The sequence below is a fragment of the Notamacropus eugenii genome, chromosome 1 (assembly GCF_028372415.1).
Source record: "Notamacropus eugenii isolate mMacEug1 chromosome 1, mMacEug1.pri_v2, whole genome shotgun sequence".
In the NCBI taxonomy this organism is placed as follows: Eukaryota; Metazoa; Chordata; class Mammalia; order Diprotodontia; family Macropodidae; genus Notamacropus; species Notamacropus eugenii.
This window is the reverse complement of record NC_092872.1, coordinates 179,417,741-179,438,512: the sequence shown is the minus strand read 5'-3', so window position 1 is coordinate 179,438,512 and position 20,772 is coordinate 179,417,741. Positions and strand designations below refer to the sequence as shown.

The 20,772-nt window shown below is 38.2% G+C and overlaps 1 protein-coding gene across 14 annotated transcripts in view; it reads right to left on the bottom strand.

The window, feature by feature from the left end:
• BTRC (beta-transducin repeat containing E3 ubiquitin protein ligase) overlaps window positions 1-11,883 on the bottom strand; it is a 207,955-nt gene extending 196,072 nt beyond the window's left edge. For 3 of the 14 annotated variants that reach the window (XM_072620440.1, XM_072620475.1, XM_072620505.1), the window contains exon 1: window positions 11,648-11,839. In XM_072620440.1, the coding sequence (XP_072476541.1) occupies window positions 11,648-11,695 (48 nt within the window). In that variant the 5' untranslated portion in view covers window positions 11,696-11,839. Of the gene's footprint in view, window positions 1-9,376; window positions 10,803-11,647 lie in introns of those variants that run through there. The other 11 variants (XM_072620444.1, XM_072620489.1, XM_072620515.1 and 8 more) reach the window with 10 other exon arrangements.
• Window positions 11,884-20,772: the final 8,889 nt, after the last annotated feature.

The following is a 20,772-nucleotide window of genomic DNA, read 5'->3' as shown; positions in this document are numbered from 1 at the left end:
GAATTTGTTCATAAATAATAGCTTTTTCTAACACAATCAACTAAATCTCTAAGAGATGTCCACAGAATATTCACATTCATGAAGGTATATATCCTTAAAATATTGGAGTGAAATACAGTCAACAAATATGAAAACAAACATCCAATGATAAACCTCTATAATAATTTAAAATAGTGAAGTTATGCTCCATATTTTATCAGATGAGCATGAAACTACTATACACGTTGATTTTAAAAAAGGCCAGAGGGTATATCTAGAACATAAAAAATAAATCTTTTTCACATATTTGGCCCAAAGCTAATGTTTATTATAGTTGGCATATTGAACCTAAAATCAAAGATAAATTTGTCTCCTTAAAATTTAGGATGCCTTTGGTGGGGATGGTTAATAAAAGCTTCTAAAGAAATCTGAACTCATACATTCTTTTTCTCTAAATAAACTTTCCTGTAACAAGACTAAAATTCATTTCAATTATCTTAAAGCTAAGCTCAAAATACTGTAGTAATTAGATAATTATTTACTCTTCATGAGGGTGTGTAATACCCTCTTGAAAACACATTTTTTAAAGTAACATATAACCTATTTCCCATCTTCCTACTCTCTTGCTTCCTTTATTTAAAGTCTCAAGGCTCAATATCAAACAAAATCAAGGCCACGAGGACCACATAAATGCTGTTAAGTCACTTTTTTCCATCTTTCACTGCCACAAGGCCTACTTCATATTTTGCTGACAAGCTCTCAGAACATTTCACAAGAAAGCCACAAATACAATAATCAGGTCACTAGCATAGACTTGTTAAAAGAGCTTTCAAAATATCTCTCACAGAACTGCTACAACAATATCCTAAATGGGCACCTACTCTTGTTTTCTGTTCAGAAAGGAAGCAATAAAGACAGAATGAACTGAGGTGTGGGCAGAAAATAGCTCCTTGTACAAACAGGGCCTCAATAAATACTTAGTGAAGTACTGATCAAGTTCAATCATTTTGAATTTACTAAGCATTTGCTATGTGTCAGGCACTGTGCTGGGGATACAAAGGCAAAAATGAAATATTCCTTGCCCTGAAGGACCTTACAATTCTGTGTGGGAGAAATTAGTTCATGTATAAGTATACACGAAATACATACTAGGTAATTTTGGGAAAATGGGCAACCCCTTATTGAGCCTCTACTACGTACATAACACTATTCCAGTAAGTGGAAGGGGTGGCATGAAGGATGCAGAGACAATCTCAATTAGATCCCGGCCATCATGGAATCTAAAACCTGGGAGAAGAGTTTGTAAACAAATAGAATTATGCAGAGCAGTAAAAGCACAAGTTCAGGACTGGCTATACTTGAACCTCAGGACACTACATGAACTTTTCTATCATATCAAACCTTGCAACAATCATGAGCGTACCTCATAATTTGCACAGAACTTATGTATTTGTCTCATTTCCTTGCACCAAGTGCTTTTGGGCTCTATTTTAGAAGATTATCACTAATTCTAAAACTATGTTTAAATCGGGCTTGCCACACTTCTGTGGTCATTGTCCTTTTGTTATCTGCCACTCCAAGGTAAACTTGAAGCCAGCCTGAAGTCTCTGCTCAAAAATGACAAACTTGTCTCCCTTCCTTGCATATCGGCATACTCGGGTCATGTTCCTGTCATCCAACTTATATCTAGTCCAGGAAATGCTTACAGTCCTTAGAATTTTTTATCTTTCCCTATTTGTGAAATAGTCTGACTTCAGAGGAAAACAATGATTTGCATATCCTGCAGATCATCCACCCCCAAAAGGCTTTAGATGTTCACTGTGCTTCAGCGTTAATAAAGTTAACTACATTCTGAGCCTCTACTCTCAGTGACGTACTGCTGGGCCAACTGATGATCAATAGGGCTTGGGTGAGGTGTTGATAGGGTATCTAAACTTGTACTTTCTTTAAGATATATTTTTACAACTATTTAATAAAATAATATAATCCTATGAATTATATTTTAGGTATTTAAAAATAGAAACTTCACAAGACTGTCAAAGGGCTCTATGACACAAAAAAGGTTAAGAATTCCCACCAGATAGGCTATATGCCAACTATGAAGTGTAGGTCATATCTGGTGTGGGTGTGGCTGTGTATGCTCAAGCACCAGAACACGTAGGGGTATCTCAACAACCTATTCGTATATACTTCAGTTCCTGGATTACTGTTTCCAGAACATCTAAAGACACAATCCACTGAGATGAAAGTTTCACAAATAACTGAAAATCAGTATTTTCACCCTTTTTAATACCTTTAATCATAACCGAATAGAAGTTTTAACAGGATAAAGCCTACCTTATACCTGGTCTTCACTCAGTTATAAGGAATTAATCCATCCATATACCATGTACTCTAACCTCACCACCCATACCTTCATAGAATAGCTGTAGGATGTTGAAAAAACATTAGTATCTGATATAAAACGGATTCAATTGAATGCCCTTCCAGATGTATGACCCTGCCTACTCCAGCACCCTTGCTGGCTCATCTATATCCAGGTTCCCTAACCAAGCTTATCCTCCCAAAAACTTGGTGCTCATAATCTCCTTTGGTGATCTTATCTACTCCCTTTGGTTCAATTACTTTTACAGAGATGAATGTGTATGTATGTGTGTGTGTGTGTGTGTGTGTGTGTGTGTGTGTGTGTGTGTAACATATGTATATATTACGGAGAGACAGTTGCCTTTTGAACATTTCCACCTCAGTGTCTCACTGGCATCTCAAACATGGCCATAATGGAACTAATACTCCCCTAAATCCTCACTTTCCCCTTAAACTTTCTTATTTCTGTTGAAAGTATCGTCATCATCCTAGTTAGCCAGATTAACAATGTTGATAACATCCTTGACTCTTCCTTCTGTCTCATCTACCTTATTGCTAACTTCTGTCAATTCTACCTCAACATCTTTCCTTTTTTCATCATAGCTACCACTCTAGATGGTGCCCTCATCACCTCTAGGATTAGATCAATAGCCAATTAGTCTTCCCTCACCTATTCATCCTCCACATAGCTGCCAAAATAATCTTCTCAGATTTGAAGACAGAGGATTTGGGTTAAAATCCTAGTTTGACTATTTACTACCTTGGACAAGCTTCTCTAAGCCTCAGTTTGTTCATCTGTAAAATGAAGGGTGTGGGGGTGGACTAATGACTTCTGATGCTGTGATCCTATGTCACCCCGCTACTCACAGTGTTTATCTGTAAGCATTCTCACAAGCTCAGTGTATGCCTATAATACACTTCTCTTGTTTCTGCCCTTCAAAGTTTTTTTCTTCAAGGCTCAGTTCAGGTACCACTCCCTCTATGAAATTCTTTCTCTATTCTCTACTCTTGTTAGTGTCTTATTCCCTCCTCAATTTACCTTTTAGTATATACTCTGTCTACACACATACACAACATAGAGACATTCATATATACATATACCTATAGCATATGCATATACACACACAAACACTAAAATTACCTTTTCATCTATTTGTGTACACATAGTCCACTAGAAGAATGTAAACTTATCAAGAGCAGGTGCTGTTTTTGTCTCTTTGCATCCACAATGCCTTGTATACTGTGACACTTAAGATATTTGTGGAATTAAACTAAAGAACACACATAATATACAAAGCATTCTATACTACCTGGTACTAGCGGAGATGCAAAGATCAGTAAAACAAGGTCTCTACCTTCAAGGAGTTGCTGTACTGCATTCTGCTTCTAAGAATACCTAAGACAATAATCACTAAAAAAGAATTCTAATGAGGTTTATACCAGCAATGGAAGACAAATAAAAAAAAGGCCCAAACAGTTACCACAGTCAGTTTTTTCATTTTTTCTTGTTAGAGCGAATAAAGTACAATCTTTAAAATTTTGCACCATGCTCTGAGTTCTTCAAACATTGGAGAAATCTATACAACTATCTAAGGAAAAAATATTTGTTCCCAGAAAACTGGGCAAGAATTTTTGCAACTACTGTCTGTGATAAAGGCCTCATTTCTAAAACATATAGAGAACTGAGTCAAATGTACAAGAATACAAGTCATTCTCCAATTGGTAAATGATCAAGGGATATGAACAGGCAGTTTTCAGAGGAAGAAATTAAAGCTGTCTATAGTCATATGAAAAAATGCTCTAAATCACTATTGATTAGAGAGATGCAAATCAAAACAACTCTGAGGTACCACATCACACCTTTCAGGTTTGCTAACATGACAAAATAGGAAGATGATAAATGTTGAAGATGTGGGAGAGTTGGAACACTAATTCATTGTTGGTGGAGCTGTGAGCTGTGTAGCAGTTCTCTTTGTGGTGGCCAAGAACTGAAAATCAAGGGGAGGCCCATCAATTGGGGAATGCCTGAACAAGTTGTGGTATATGAATGTAATAGAATACTATTGTGCTATAAGAAACAATGAACAGGAAGACTTCAGAGAGGCCTGAAAGGACTTAAATGAACTGATGTTGAGTGAAAAGAGCAGAACTGGGAGAACTTTGTACACAGCAACAACCACAGTGTACTAGAGTTTTTTCTGGTAGACTTAGACCTTCACAGCAATGCAAGGACCTAAAAATTTCCCAAAGGACATTTGAGGCAAAATGCCTTCCACATCCAGAGGAAAGAACTATGGAATTAGATCATAGAATGAAGCAGACCATTTTCTCTTGTGTTATGTTTTGTTTTTCATGGTTTCTCCCATTCATTTTAATTCTTCTGTGCAACATGACTAAGGTGAAAATGTATTTAATAAGAATGTATGTGTAGAACCTATATAAGATTGCACACCATCTCAGGGAGGGACAGGGGAAGGAGGAGGAAAAAATCTAAGATATATGGAAATGATTGTAGAAAACTGAAAACAAATAAATTAATTTAAAAAAATATTTCTTCCCTGACTAGCTAAGAAGGTATAAATGGCATGAATTCCTGAGAGTGTTATTCTTCTTAGTGATGACAGTAATTATGACCACTTCAAAAATTAGAGTGAAGACTAAGATGTCAAACCTTTTCTGGGTTTCATCCACAAAGGTGGAAGTTTTGGTAAGCAACACAGAAGACCCATACATCACACAATGTTTGCTAATAACCAGAATTTAGAAATCCTTTTGTTTTACAAAAAGATCTGTAATAATGACAATTGCTGTTTCACAGCTTATCTGTTATAATACTGGACTCGTGAATAAAAAGCCCTAAGTGATCTTGTGACTTCTTTAACAAGGAAAAATAATCTTTTCTTCTATTTCCCACATTTTTGGACATAATAAAAAAGTTAAAAGCAATGCAGATTTATTTTTTCAATCATTTTGAAGGATATGAGTTTATGAAAGAATATACTGTTTTTAGTAATGAAGAAAATCTAGATATTAAATGAAAAATGAATGATATGAATAAATGAAAAATGAAATAAAAAATAGGGAAAATGTGACTCAGTTTCTCAATGATATTGGTCAGATTTATTTAAAAGACCTATATAGTAAACAGTGAGCATCATTCAAACAAATGAATAAAAAAGGCAATCAGCAAGGATGATTTTTGATGATCAATCAATCAGCAAGCATAAATTAAGCAACTACTACATGGCAGGTACAGTACTAGACACTAGGGATACAAATACAATCAATGAACAATTTCAACCCACAAAAAGCTTACATTCTAACAGAAAACAAGGATAATACAAGCTTATACTGAACAAATATAAAGAAAATAAAAACAAAGTATTTAAATACAAGGTAATTTGAGAGAGCAGAGTTTCTAAGAGAATCAGAAAGATGTTCACATAGAAGGATAGAACAAGACTTAGCATTTACTTGACTATATGTTTATCTTTCTTTTCTTCCCCACTCCCAACTCCCAATTTCGAGAGTAGGAAATTGGAAGGGATATTAGAAGATCCACAAGATTTGATATATTCTTTAATTCTTCATCATAAAACACTCACCACACTGGATATGAAGTATACTTTTGATGAAGTACGTTTTTTCCAAATCTAGCCTTGATTATAGACCATAGGTTTTCAAAGGAATTTTAATGAGGTGAGTTCTCTAGCCACTTGAGCACATTTATCCTCATCTATTGGTTAAATCTCTGAACATTTCATTACATGTGGCATAGTACAAGGTCATGATACTATATGGAGCACCCTTTGAGAACTTCTGTAATTCTAGTATATTTCTGCTTTTCAGCATAACTCAATTCATCATTCCTTCAATAGGGACATGGCTTCCAGAACACTGTAAGTCAAGAATACCCAAAATATTTTGCGCACGCACATGCGTGTGCACACGTGTGTGTGTGTGTGTGTGTGTGTGTGTGTGTGTGTGTGTGGTATTTTGGTCTGATGATGATGTCCAAATATACAGGCTTAACTTCTGACAATGATTTTGGCATGGCTTTGAATAAAAAAGTGAGCCTCATTAAGTAAAAATTACCTTTTGCCAATCCTGAAGTTGGAAGATCAGCCAGAGGTCTAAAAACAAAATAGCTATGAAGAAAAACCAATGGTCATAGCAGTACAAAACCTGGAGTATGTTAGAGGAATCAACAACAACCCTTTCAGCTGTCAAGTCCCTCTGAAGGTCATTGCTTATTTTCTGAGGATTAATTAGGCTGCTTACAACAATAGTTTGAGTTCTTAGCATTGTTTTTCATTTTCTGCAATACTTTCCTTTGCATTTCCCTTTCCCTTACAGCCAAATGCAAGTGGTCCTGTTTCACTATAGGTGTGACATCCCTGAAAGAATTTAATTACCCACACCAATAGCAGCTGTAATATCTCCAACAGTCATTGAAGTGTGCTCTTTAAAAGCCACAACTTTTTCACATCTCCTGGGAGTAATATCTATTCTTAAAAACCACACAATTTAAACTACAACAAAAGAAAGCAATGAAATGCTGTGTGTATGGCATGAAATCCATTACTCAACTGACAGAAAAGTAACTTAAGTAGGGGAAATAATCTCAAACTAGTTTCATCTGGTTAAGGTCAGACTTCCCAGTCAGGTTGGTGCCAGTAAAAGCACACCTGAAGGATCACTAATGTCACAAAATGTAACCACTGTTGCTTTTTAAAAGTAATTTGAACCCAGTATGTGCAAATTACTGTACGCTAAGAATATAAATGGTCAGAATAGATACCACAACAGAAATTCACTAATCTCTGTATTCTTTCTGATAATGGAACTAAAGATATATAGGAGAGAGTATGACTGCTTTTCAGGGCCTCAACCAACATTCCTAAATTCCCTAATAAGCCATTAGAGCTTAGTTAACCACAAATTTATTTAAATCTTTCTTGTATTTCTTTATGTTTTTAGTCTTTATTACCTATTGGAGTGAGAAGTGACCTAATTATATAGAACATGTGAAGTCATGTTCTACTTGTCCTAAAATGACTTCATTCAAGCTTCAAGCAGTATTTCTAGTTCAATGTTTGGGGATTTGGTGAACTTCTTCACATTCACCTTATCTATAACCTGTACAATTTTTTAAAAGTCAGTCTTACTTTTTCTTAGCCCATGTCTTTCCAGGCCTAACTTTTAAAGAGTCTGTCCTTATAAAGGACCTCCTCTACTTCTTTGATCATTTTCAAATCCCACCTCAGGCACACATTCTAGCTGTTCGACCCAAGTCACTTAAACAATAAGGGCTGTTCAATTTTCTCATCTGTAAAATAAAAGTAGTGAGAGGCCACAATGATAGATCCATAAACTCCAATGTCCCTTTCAGCTCTAAATTAATGATCACCCACCTCTGTGTCACCTGTCCTTCTTTGTATCTTTTCTAGCCTCCTTATATATTTCTGTGAGGGATCTTTTTCCCCCCTAACAAATTGTGGGCAAAAGTACCTGGGGAATCTGCTGTGATCAATAAATAATGACTCCTAATAAAATCATTATTAGTTTGGTATAATCTAGTACTTCTAACGTGCTTTAAAATAATGTTTCCTTAAGTAGGTTAACTTTACATTATTCATCTCTGGCAAACCCTCTTACATAAAGGGAGCAAAGTTAAACCTTAGCCTAGATCTCAGATAAAGCACAACCAATATAAAATCAGGAGTACAGATAAAGTTTTACTGTAATTAATCTTCTCTAAACTATGTTCATAGTTTAAAGTTTGTACAAAAATACCAATTTCATTTTTATTTGGGGGGAAAAATTTAACTATTAAAATACGCAAACTACAAAATCTGTGCAAAAGTGGTCTGAAATAATTCATAACTTGAGGAAAGGAATGAAGGAGGAGAGAATAACCCTAGATATTGTAAATAAATTTTAGTTAAAAAGAGGTTCTTTTTGCGTACTGATTACCCAGGGAAGAGTATTTGAGACTACTAGGCAGCTCTGTGGATAGAGTGTTGGACTTAGAGTCAGGAAGACCCAAATTCAAATCTAGCTTCAGATCCTTACTAGTTGTGTAATCCTAAACAAGGCACTTAACACTTGTCTGGGTCAGTTTCTTCACCTGTAAAACAGAAATAATAATAGCACTACACCATCCCCCAGGACTGTAACGAGAATTAGATCAGATGATGTTTGTAAAGCACTCGGCAAGTTTTAAAGTACTATGTAAATGCTAGCCCCTATCCCTGTCAATGTCTATGAACATCCTTCAGTCAGCTGAGTTGGTCGACGTAAATAAGCACCATGCAGGAGATAACAAGGAAGAATAAGAACAGTCTGACTGAATTCAAATAATGCCCCAAATAGACCCAAACCAACATTCTGATGGGGCCATCAGAGATGTTTTGTGGAATAAAGTGGTTATCATTCTTGGTCTTAACTTCACAAGGTTACAAGTGTCCTCCAAACATTTACTAATGCATTCTAAATAATGTTATAGATCACCCATAAATTTATCTAAACATTTCTTGAATCTATTTGTATTTGAGTTCTTTTGGGGTAACAAATTTCTTAGCTAACATAGTGTGAAATTGTCTTTCATCTGTGCTAAAATTGCCCTCCCCTCAAGCCAACAAGTATTTATTAAGCACCTACTTTTTGCCAAGCACTGCACATCACTCAAAGTTAAAGTGAAACCACAGAAACTATAGGATTTCTGAGCTGGAAGACACCTTAGAGATTTAGTCTAGTTCTCTATTTTACAAAGTCAGTGAGGCTCAAAGCTCTAGCCCACCATTCCACAGTACATAACAGAGCAAGAATTTAAAGTAAGGTCTTTTAATAACTCTCCTATGGAATGATTCCTCTAATTCTAGTAAGCAGAACATTGGTGATTAAGTTCATATCTAGTATACTCACATTCTTCAAGATTTTGTAAACACAGAGTCATTAAAAGACCTCAAAAGTTAACACAAGTAAACAAAGATCTCATAAATAGGGAAATGAGGTCAAAGAGTTGACTTACCCAAATTCATGTAAAAGACTGTTCAACTGGAACACTAAATATCTAGATCTCAGTCCTCTGCTCTAGCATTTAAAATATGTCTCTGTTTTCTCTCTTGGTGACTACTTGGGCTTCCTTTCAGACAAAAGCTATGGCTGGTAGTGCCAAAAGAAAGGCATCAGAAGCTGAGTCCTTGTCTATAGAGCTTTATTATCCCTATAGGAAGTGACTCAATCTTAATATTATAAGGTACTCTGACAGGTATAAAGTAAGATATGGTCAATCTAGTTCAGATTTATAAGTTTAATTTAACTCAGGTGGCACAACTCAAACATAAGTAACTCCTTGGTATAGAACTGAGACCAAGTAGTAAAGAATGTTCTTGCACTGCTGCCTAAAGTAGATGATCTCATAATATGTGTTTGTGATCTGTAAATTATATTATTCCATAAATCTGGTAAAAATGTCTTAAGTTGATAGAAAAATTCTATCCTCTAAGGAGAAAATAGAAACTAAGTGACTACCATCTTTAAAGACTAGAAGCTGTCCATATGTGTATATGAATAATTCCTGCCTTGTAAAATAAAAATAAAGCATCATAGGCTCATAGATTTAGAATCAAAAGTGGGCTGGGAGTTCATTCTAGTCCAACCCTTTCTCTGTAAACAGATGGGAAAACTGAGGTCAAGATTGCCCAAAGTCAAACAGGTAGTAAGTTAGAAGAGCCAGGACTTCCACATCCTCTAACTGTAAATACAATGTTCTTTTCACTACCCTATGCTACCTCCTAAATCAAAGATTTTTATACCTGATACAGTATTCAAACTTTGGGTAGCAATTCAAAGAGACACTTCAAACAACTGATTTCTATATTCTTAATAAATTTTTAATTCTGGTCCGTAAAAACATTAATTCCCATCAAATGAACTTCCACCAAATGATACAAATCACTTAGAATTCATTCTTGGAAACAAAACATCTAGATTGTTTTGACCTAATATTAACTCAGTAGCTATTTTAGTTTGCAGTTGTTACTGTATTCCAGGCAACACTGGAAATACCAACCATTCATTCAAAGAATGGGGTTAGGGGCTGTCATTATTCCAAATTCAACTCTGAAGAAATTGGAAACTTATGCAAATAGTATTGATTTCCTAAAGACCAACTGGTAAACTCAGATAAAGTCTATGTGTATTCTTTTTCATTATCACTCGCTAGCAGTAACTACAGAGTCTGATGACATCACTGAAGTTTTGTATGTGGGAAAGCCAAGGGCAATCAGATTAAAAGCCTCAAATGCTAAACTTACTCAAAACTGACCAGACACTAGCAAAACACAAGTATAGCATGATACAAAGTTACAGAAAAATGTAACAATATCTCACACTCTCTAATGAGTACAGAGATCTAGCATCACTTTTCCCATTCCACCGTCCCACTGCTTTCTCTTCAGTGTCTCCCAACCCCTCTCCACTCCCGCACTCCCATGTCACTAATTCACTCGGCGACACTTAGGGAGACTCTCCACGACCCAGTCCTTTCCGAGACTGCCTTAACCTTCCTTGCCTTTCCTCCCACGAGTAGGCATTTGCCCCTAACCTTAGTGGCCTCTAAACTCTTCCCCTGCCCCTGACCTTGTTCTGGTCAATACTTGGAGACCATCAACTTGTTCTGTTACAATATTAACCCCCCGTCCGTTCCAAAGTAGGAGAATCTTGCTCGTCCCCTCGTCTCCTCTTAGGCTGGCTCAGGCCTCCCCAGTCCCGGTGCCCTCGTCTCTAGTGGCCTCTCGCCCCAGCCCCGGGAGCCCGGCTTCCTCCCCGCAGCCCCACTGCGTCCGGCCCTTCCCGCACTCGGCCCCCAAATACCTGTCCGCCCCCGCAGCGGCCGAGAGCCGCCCGCGCGGCGGGACAGACAACGGCCCCCGCCCGCCCTCGCCTCCGCAACCTTCCATTTCCCCAGGAACTGGCCCGCTCTGTCCTTCCCCTCCGTCGCCCCGCGCGCCACGGGCAGCCCCCCTCCGTCGGGACCCCGCTGTCACTGGGACTCTCCTCCACAAGATGGCGGAGCTGCTACTCCCGACCCCCCGGGCCCAGGCCCCCAGCTCCCAGCCTGCCCGGACCCTTCCGGCCTCCGCCGCCCCCGCGGCCGCCGCCGCCCCCGGACCCCAAACTCGCTGTCCCCCTCTCCAGACAAGCGGCCCAGGCCCAAGCCGCAGCCAAGAACGACGCGGCTGCTACTCCCGCCGCCGCCGCCAACGCCGCTGCTCCCCGGCCCGCGCCTTCTCCTCACCATAAACTTGAGCGCCTTCTCCTGCAGCACCGCCTCGGCCGGGTCCATAGTCACCGGGGGCCGCTGGGTCTCACTGCTCCGCCAGGGCCGCCCCCTTCGTGCCAGGCCGCAGCCAGCGCAGCTCCCGGATCCCGCCTCCTCTTCCTTCCCCCCGCCCTCTCCCTACCTCTCCCGGCGCCGGCAGGGGGGCAAGGGAGAACCGGCTCAGCCGCGCGCAAGCGCGGGCCCGCGGGCTCACGGGATATGTAGTTCTCGGCCTGAAAGCAGTATAGGGCGGGGCAACGAAGGGAACTGAGACACCCGCCAATCCCTGCGCTAGGCCAGCTCTGCTATTTCCCTACGAGAATTGGTCCGAGGAAGTCCACCTACCTGGAGTTGGAAAAGGGACTCATGGGAAATGTAGTTTTTCAGTTTCTGGGTAGCGGAAGTGCACTGTCACCTTGGTTACTGTGAGAAGCTTAGGGAGTCTGACTTGGGATTTGTTCACAAGATGGCGACCATGTCACTTTTACCTAGCAGCAAGGGGTTAATCACAGACACAGAGAAAGGTTTTACCAGAACCCTGCGAACTGAGGTTTAGGGGGGCTAGATACTCCCCAAACCTCATAGATCTGTCCTGTATCCAAAGGATTGCTATCCACTGGAACTCAGCTTGTGAGCAGGCTGCTGAGTGCTTTGACATCCCTTGGTCTACCTGCCTAAGGCCTTTCCCACTCCTTGTCCAGAACTCATCATCTTGCCTGCAAAATTCAGGCCTCTGTTCCCGAAATTAGACAAGATCTTGCCATGGGAACTAGCCTTCTAGTTCTGGGAGACCAGACCTGACTCATGACCTCTCAAAGCTTACAGTTCTGGCCCAAAGCCAAGCTTGTGAAATATCTATGTGGTGGAAATAGGTAAATTACAGGAAGTCAGAGTTACAGGAATTTTTTGGGGGGGCTAGCTAGTGTTGAATGTGGTTTTTAATTCTGGAAAAGCTTCATTTTGGAATTTGGTTCTACCCTAAAACAAAATAATTCCACCTGAAGCAAACCCAGGCCTAACACTGACAGGACATATAGATATTGATTAATATTTACAGGCATATTGATGTATAAATTTACAAAATAGGTGAATTAAAGCATGAGTATGTGGGGTGAGGTGATTAATAGTCACTGATCCACTGGACGTTTCCCCAACTCAACAACTTGATAAAATTTCAAGGCATGAGCCTTTAGAGGACTCTTAGTAGAACCTCTCCATGGAGAATGTAGGCATACCCACTAGTACCTTACTTAAGGGACTCAGAACTAGACCCAGTACCTAAAGCTGCTGCCAAGATGATTGGCCATCTGGAATGTAAAAAGACTAATTTTTGTAGAAGAAGCTTCTGGTCTTTGTCCTCTATCAGTTCTGCCTCACTTAAATCCAATTAAAGTACCAGTCAGGTCATCACCCTGTGATGTCATTGGGCCCCTCCAGAATCTACGGACAAATAATAACAATAATAATTTAAAAAAAAAAAAAAGAACTGACAGACCCAACAGCTCACTCTTTCAGGCATTCTTTTTCTCCCATCTAGAAATAGGTTAGTGTACAGATATAGTCCTAGGGGGAGGAAAACTATTTTCTGTATGTATCCAGGAACTAAAAATGACTGTCTTGGGAAAGAGACAAGTTGTATATTCTTGCTGGTAGCTGGAAAGAAGAGATCCTGAAAGGCAAGATTCTCAACCCAAGGTGACAGCAATCAGCATACTGATAGATTTTCTGTAGAAGCACAGGGTAAAAGCAGACTAGTGTGCTTACTCAAAACAAAAGTGCAGTTCATGGACAATGTTCATCAACCCTAGGCCCCTGTGTGGCAGGTGAAAGTGGAAGAAAGGAAGGAATTCTCCAGACTGACTATGTAATTTCAAAATCTAACTTTCTAGCCAAAGAATAAGAGTTCTCAAAATTTTAATTTAGGACTCAGTGCTTAGGGCATTTCCTAAAACTGTACTCTTAGAGGGAAAAAAAGAGTATTACCCACTTACCTGAATAGCATTCTACTTGGAGAGTAAAACCAATGAGTTATTTGTACCACGCAGGACTGATGGAAAAGGGATTGCTTATTTAGCAGCCCCCAAAGTGTACTTTCTTCCAGCGGACGTGCCAAACAACAGTGTGCCTTGGAATAGAGAGAGATATGAGACATCCCCTTTACTTGTGGAATAAGGCTAAGTCAAGCAGGCAGAATAATAAGCAAATAAGAAACTGACAAAATGTTGGCCTTGCAATAAAGTCAAATATGGCAGGGCAGAACAGAAAATCCACAGAAAAAATCATTGGTTTAACTGATTATGCATCCAAAGGAAAATATATGAGAAAGCAATTTTTATGGAATGATTGGGCAAATACCAACTCCAAGGGGGTGAAAAGTGAGAGAAGTAGATAGCAGCACATAATACTTTTGAGGTATTTGACATTTTCTCCAGAGACCTTAGCCTGAGTTCTTGCCACTCCATTCTTGCCCACATTTGCTGCTCTCTTTGTGATCAAGCACTTCTCTGAGGGAGTATCGTTTAGGCATCAAATTTACCCGTTTAGAGACCAAAGTCTATTCTCTAGTTCCTTGTCTATGTTCTGCCCTACAACTTCTCCCTGGAACATAAGTTCATCTTTTTAATACCAATATTAAACTGATGTATGTACTGATGTATGTTTGAAAACCATAGAACATTACTCTGCCAAAGAACTGAAACTGAAAATAACCTGAAGAGGCATATGAGGGATAAACATGGCTGCCAGATACCACAAGTAAAGGGTCACCAAAGAAAAGCTGAGTTAGTTATATTATAAGTGGGGATAAGTGATAGACAGCCCTTGAGTTCCACTGGTATCTTTGTGATGTCAAATTGTAGCAGGTTGGGTATAGCTGAGCCTGTCCTCACACCTCCACCCCATCCCCAACCCCAGCCATGGCAAACATAGGGCAGGGACAAAAGTCCTATAGGATGGGCAGGGGTAGATCAGTTGTGATTTGTGTTGTTGGAGGGAAAACCCATGATGACCAGATCACAGATCCCTTTTAATATTTGGTTTTTCAGGGACTTTTGGAACATGAATTATTGTACTATAGAGTAATATGGTGGAGCCTACAGTGGCTCGTGAAGTAGCAGAGCTATTTGCCCAAGACTGTGCTTTTATAGTCCTCATGACTGCTTTTTATAGTCTTTCTGTTTTTTCCTTTCATCCCTACTCACTGTTGTTACCTGTCTGTTTTTCATACTCTTTTCCCCCTCCTTATTTTTCTGAATGAGGTAGTGAATTTCATTCTGCATGTCCTGCAAACCGAGTTAGAAGTCCTTTGTGGCTGCTATTTCCTGCTCAGAAGTTTGTTTTGCTTATTTACAGGTTCAAAGATATGTTGTGTATAGTCTAAACCATAGCTCCAGATAAGTGATGCATTACTATACTTAATATCGGAAAAATTTGGCAGCATTTATAGCTTACATAAAAATACAGATGAACAATATCAAGTATCTATACTCTATCATTCATTTCTGGGCTCCTGAATTTTTGTTTTATCCATTTATTTATCTGTTTATTCAACTATCCATTTATCTTATCCATTTTATTCTCAAAATTTTTTTTTGAGAAATACCTGAAGACTGTATTGATTCTATAGAATACAGCATCTTACTTTCAAATCTTGTTTTTAAGTTCATAAAATAATTGAAACAATTCAAATCGAACAAAACATATCATCTTTTCTTCCCTTTTACTACTTCTATCCCAAATAAGTTGAAATAATAAATACAGAAGAGTGGCGATTTGTTTTAGGGTGATGTTTTGTCATTTCTTACAGCTAAATAATATTCCATTACACTCATAGAAAATAATTTGTTTAGCCATTTCTCAATTGGTGGTCATTTATTTTGTCTCCAAGTATTAGTTATTGCAAATAATGCCCCTATGACCATTTTAGTGTATATACATCTTTTTTTTTTTTTTTGCTATCAATACCCTCTTTGGGACAGTCTCAGCAGTGAAGTCCCAGGGAGAGCTTGAACAATTTAACTTTCTATGTCTAATTTCAAATTGTTTTTTAGCATTGTAAAACCAATTTACAACTCTACCAGTAGTAAATTAGCATGTCTCTCTTCTTACATCTCCTCTTACAAAGAATTTTTAGATCTTTAACATCTTTGCTAGTTTGCATATGAGGTGATAGAAGTTAGAAGTTTCATAGTTCTTTTAACTTTGCTTTTGTCTAATTATTGGTGATTTTAAACATTTTAGGTGACTATTTCTAGTCTGTATTTCTTTTGTGAAAACTGTTCACTTGAATCTGTTTATATATTTGTGTCAATTCCCTATAGATTTTTGGATGTTGTACTTTTTATCAGAGATATTAAGTACAAAGATGTTTTCAAATCCACATCTTTTTTTCCCCCCTGAAATTGGCTATATCAATTTTCTTTTGTGTAAAAGTGGACTGGGACCACTTCAAATTTATGCCACTTCATCTCAACTGGACCCTTACTGTAGCAAAGCAATCCTATACCTCCTCCTCTCAAGCTACTCACTTCCTATGCCCTCTCAGCAGAGGTCTGGGTCTCATACTTCACTGAAAAAATTGAGGCCATTTGACAAGATCTCCCTCCCTCCTCATCTCATGTACCTCTGATATCATTCCCCAATATCTTCTTTACTTAATCTTTGATGATCAGGTGGCACATCTCCTTGCCAAAGCCAAACCTTCTCCATATATCCTTGATCCCATCCCTTTCTATCCTCTTCAACAGAATGTCCCAACATCATCCACACTCCGTAATTTTCAATCTCTCCCTGTCTACTGGTTCTTTCCCTACTGCCTACAAACACAACCAAGTCTTACCTATCCTTAAAAAAAAATCACTAGATTCTATAATCCTGTGTATCTCTTCCTTTTCTCAGACAAACTCCTCGATAAGGCTGACTATACTGCAATCTAGTTTCCTACCTCATTATTCAATTGAAACTGTTCTTTCCAAAGTTACAAATAATTTCTTTGATAGGATCATAGCCTCCACACTTATTTCTACCAACTCCTCCCGCCCAAAAAATACATACACAATCAACCAATCAGTCTGTAAACATTAAGTACCTACTATGTGCCAGGCTCTGTGCTAAGAGCTTAACTAAGGAGTGAGTTGCTTGTGTACTTACAGAATATGCTGTCTTCACTGATGACTGTGTCTTCACATAGATTCATCTATGGGCTGGGTCAAACAAGTTGCTCCTCAGGGCTAGCTCCTGCTGAAGTTTGGTTGCTGGCCTTCCAGTGACTCTTCCAACTTTTGTAAGCTCACAAGGTCATAGCCATTCCAAGGACTACACCATTCCATCTCCAACACTCAGTCACCTAAGAGAAGCAAAACAGCTGAGTCATGTGGTCACGACTTCATGTTATCCAGGGTAGAGCGAGTAGACTATTCTCTCTCTCCTAATCCAGAAGCTTATAGCTTGTAAGCCTTTGCCTTAATCACCCCCAGGAAAGAGAGAGTAATTTGACCAGTTAGTGCTTATCAATCATATGCACACTTACTTGCAGCTCATCAGTCGGTCAAAGGACTTTTCATTACCACTCAGAAAATATACAGGAAGCAGTTTCAGAAAACCTTCTGAAATGGAGAGAGCATGTGAACTGGGGCCCTTTTTCATTCCACATCATCATGTACTTCCAAAAGTAGGATCACCATTGCTGTGTGTGCATGTGCACACACACGTGTACATTTGTATCCACATGATTCAGCAACAGGCAGAGTCCCTTGTGAATGCTCCCAGAACTGGACCTTTATTGACCAGGCCCCCAGTTACATTTTAATTCCTGAATCAAAAGGTCTTTTCTCAATACTTATCCTTCTTGACTTCTCTTCAGGATACTGTTGACCACCTTCTCCTCCTGGATGTTCTCATTTCTATGGGGTTTTGTGACTCTGCTCTCTCTTGGACCTCCTACATATTTTCCTCAGTATCTCATGTTGAATTTTCATTCATGTCATGCCCCCTAACTGAGGCTTTCCCCAAAGTCTATTCTGGGTTCTTTTCTCTTTTCTCTCACTTGATGGTCACTTGCTGAACTCTCATGAGTTCAATTATCAGCTCTGTTCATTTGATTATGAAATCTGTATACCTTGTTCCCTTCTTCTGGGCCCCAGTCCTACATCATCAACTGCCTACTGAACATAAGTTGGATGTTCCATAGGCATTTGAAATTCAATTATGTCCAAAATAGAACTCATTACTTTTACCTCCTCCCTTTCTAGATTTCCCCATTATTATACAGGCGGTACTGTTATTTTCCTAGTCAGTTTCCTACCTCAATGACTTCCTCTCTTTTACTGATCTCATATATCCAATCAGTCGCTGAATCTTGTCATTCCTATCTCTACAACATCTTTCACATATGTTCCCTTCTCTCCATTCACAGAACTATGACCTCAAGTTCAAACCCTCATTATCTCTTGCCTGAACTATTGCAATAGACTTCTAATTGGACTGCCTGCCTCAAGTCTCTCCTCATTCCAATTCATCCTAAACACAGCTGTCAAAGTCATTTTCCTAAAATGTTGGTCTAATTATGTCACCTGCCTACTCAATAAATTCCAGTGGTTTCCTGTTACTTCTAAGATAAAATATAAAGTCTTCTGGCATTTAAAACTTCACATTGCTGCATTTTTCCTATTTTTCTAGTCTTATAATGTATTTTCCTCTTCATACATATTATGGTCCAATCATACTGTCCTTCTTTCCCTTTCTCACACTTGATGCTCCACCTCCTGCTTCCATGCTTTAGCACTGTCTCCCATAATTGGAATACTGTCCTAACCTCTCCCTCATAGGATTCCTGGATTCCTTCCTTCCTCCTGATCACCTTTTTTTTTTCTCTCCCAAGTATGACCTTCTACATGAGACCTATCTTAGTCCCTCTGTCTCCTAGTGATTTACCTCTCAAATTACCTTCTTCTCTCTCTCTTTTTTTTTTTTGAGGCAGTCAGGATTAAGTGACTTGCCCAGGGTCACACAGCTAGTAAATGGCTAAGGATGGATTTGAACTTAGGTCCTTTTGACTGCAGAGCTGGTGCTCTATCCACTGTGTCACCTAGCTGCTTCTCAGATGATCATTTTTCTTCTCTCTACATATATATATCTTGTATAGACTTAGATATTTACATGTTATCTCCTCTGTTACAATTCAAGCTCCTTGAAGGCAGGTACTATTTATGCCTTTCCTTACATCCCCAACTTTTAGTACAATGTTAACCACACACCTAATAAACAATAAATGCTTTTAGATTGACTGATATAATTCCAACTGTCTATTTTGTCATTTAAGCTCTCTTCCATTCCCTTTCTGGATATAAATTTTTTCCTTTTTATAATTGAAATTATATAACCTATTTTCTATTTTTTGTGACATGACTTTTTGTTTGATATAATTTTATCTACTTGGAATTTATTATGGAATAAGGTTTAATGAGTGAAGTACTAGTCTAAACTTATTTTTTCCCTAAATTTATTTTCAGCTTTCCCAGTAGTTCCTGTGAAATTAGAAGTTGTTTCTCCTATAGGTTATATTACTGGGTTTATTTTATTTTATTCTAGGTCTTACTTAGCTAGATTATTCTGACTATATACTTTTCTGTTTTTATTTGGTGCCTCAGAGAGTTTTGATAATTATTGATTCATAATTGAGTTTTGAGATATGGTAGTGTCAAGTCTCTCTTCTTCCCACCCATTTATGTTTTCCACCCATTATATCCCTTGATATTCCTTCCATCTTATTCTTCCAAATAAATTTTGCTATTTTGTCTTTTTTATTATTGTTACTAAATATAGAAAATACCTCTTTAGTAATTTGATTGCTGTAACACTAGATCTATGGAGTCATTTAGATACTATTAGAATTTTTATGCAGAGGCAAGATGAAGTGGTGGACTAAGAACCAGGGTGGAGTCAGAAAGACCTGGGATCAAATTCAGAAGATCTAGATCAACCTCTAACACATATCAGTTATGTGATCCTAGGTGCATCACTTAACCTCTCGTATGCCAGGCAAGAAACTCTCTAAGATTATAAGTTGTAGAATAGTTGCAAATCTGCATTGGTAGAAGGAGTATCCTTACCAAGGGCTCATCACATTGATGATATTATATTATAAGTCTTGGAGGGGAAAATGAATAGCTAATTGTTTAGGTTTTTATTTATGAAAAAATTCCTTTATACTTATTTATAAGTTCTATGTGTGTCTTAATGGGTGAATTACCAGACATTTGATACATTTTCAATTATCCTAGATGTCATTTCTCTTTTCATTTCTTTTTCCTGGGTTTTGTTAGCATTATATATAATTTTGTGGGTTTCTTTTGTATGCTGCTACTTTATTGAAATTATTCACTTTTTTCAGTATTATACTAATTCAGAAGAATTCTCCAAGTAAACCAATAGATATAATTTTACCTCTTTTTTGTTTATACTTATTCCTTTACTTTTTTGAATATCACAATAAAGTGAGTCACATAAATTTCTGGGTTTCCCACTACATATAAAAATTATGTTTACACTATACTATGGTCTCTTAGGTGTGCAATAATTTTGTGTCTTTAAAAATGTATGTATACTAATTAAAAATGTTTTATTGCTTTAAAAAATGGTAATCATCATCCGAGCCATCAGCAAGTCATAATCTTTTGGCTGGTGGAGGGTCTTGCCTTGTTGATGACCGCTGACTGATCAGGGTGGTATTTGCTGAAGGCTGAGGTGGTTGTGAGAATTTCTTAAAATGAGACAATGAAGTTTGCTGCATTGATTGACTCTTCCTTTCACTTGAACACTCAGAAGCCATTGTAGGGTTATTAATTAGCCTGATATCAATATTGTGTCTCAGGGAACAGGGGGAGGGCATAAAGGAATGGGGGTGGAGGCCAGTCGGTGGAACACTCAGAAAACATACAGTTATCAGTTAAGTTTTCTGTCTTAAATGGGCATGGTTCATAGTGCCCCCAAACAATTACAATGGTACCATCAAAGATCACTGATCACAGATCTCCATAGAAGATATAATAATAATGAAAAAGTATGAAATATTGTGAGAATTACCAAAATGTGATACAGAGACA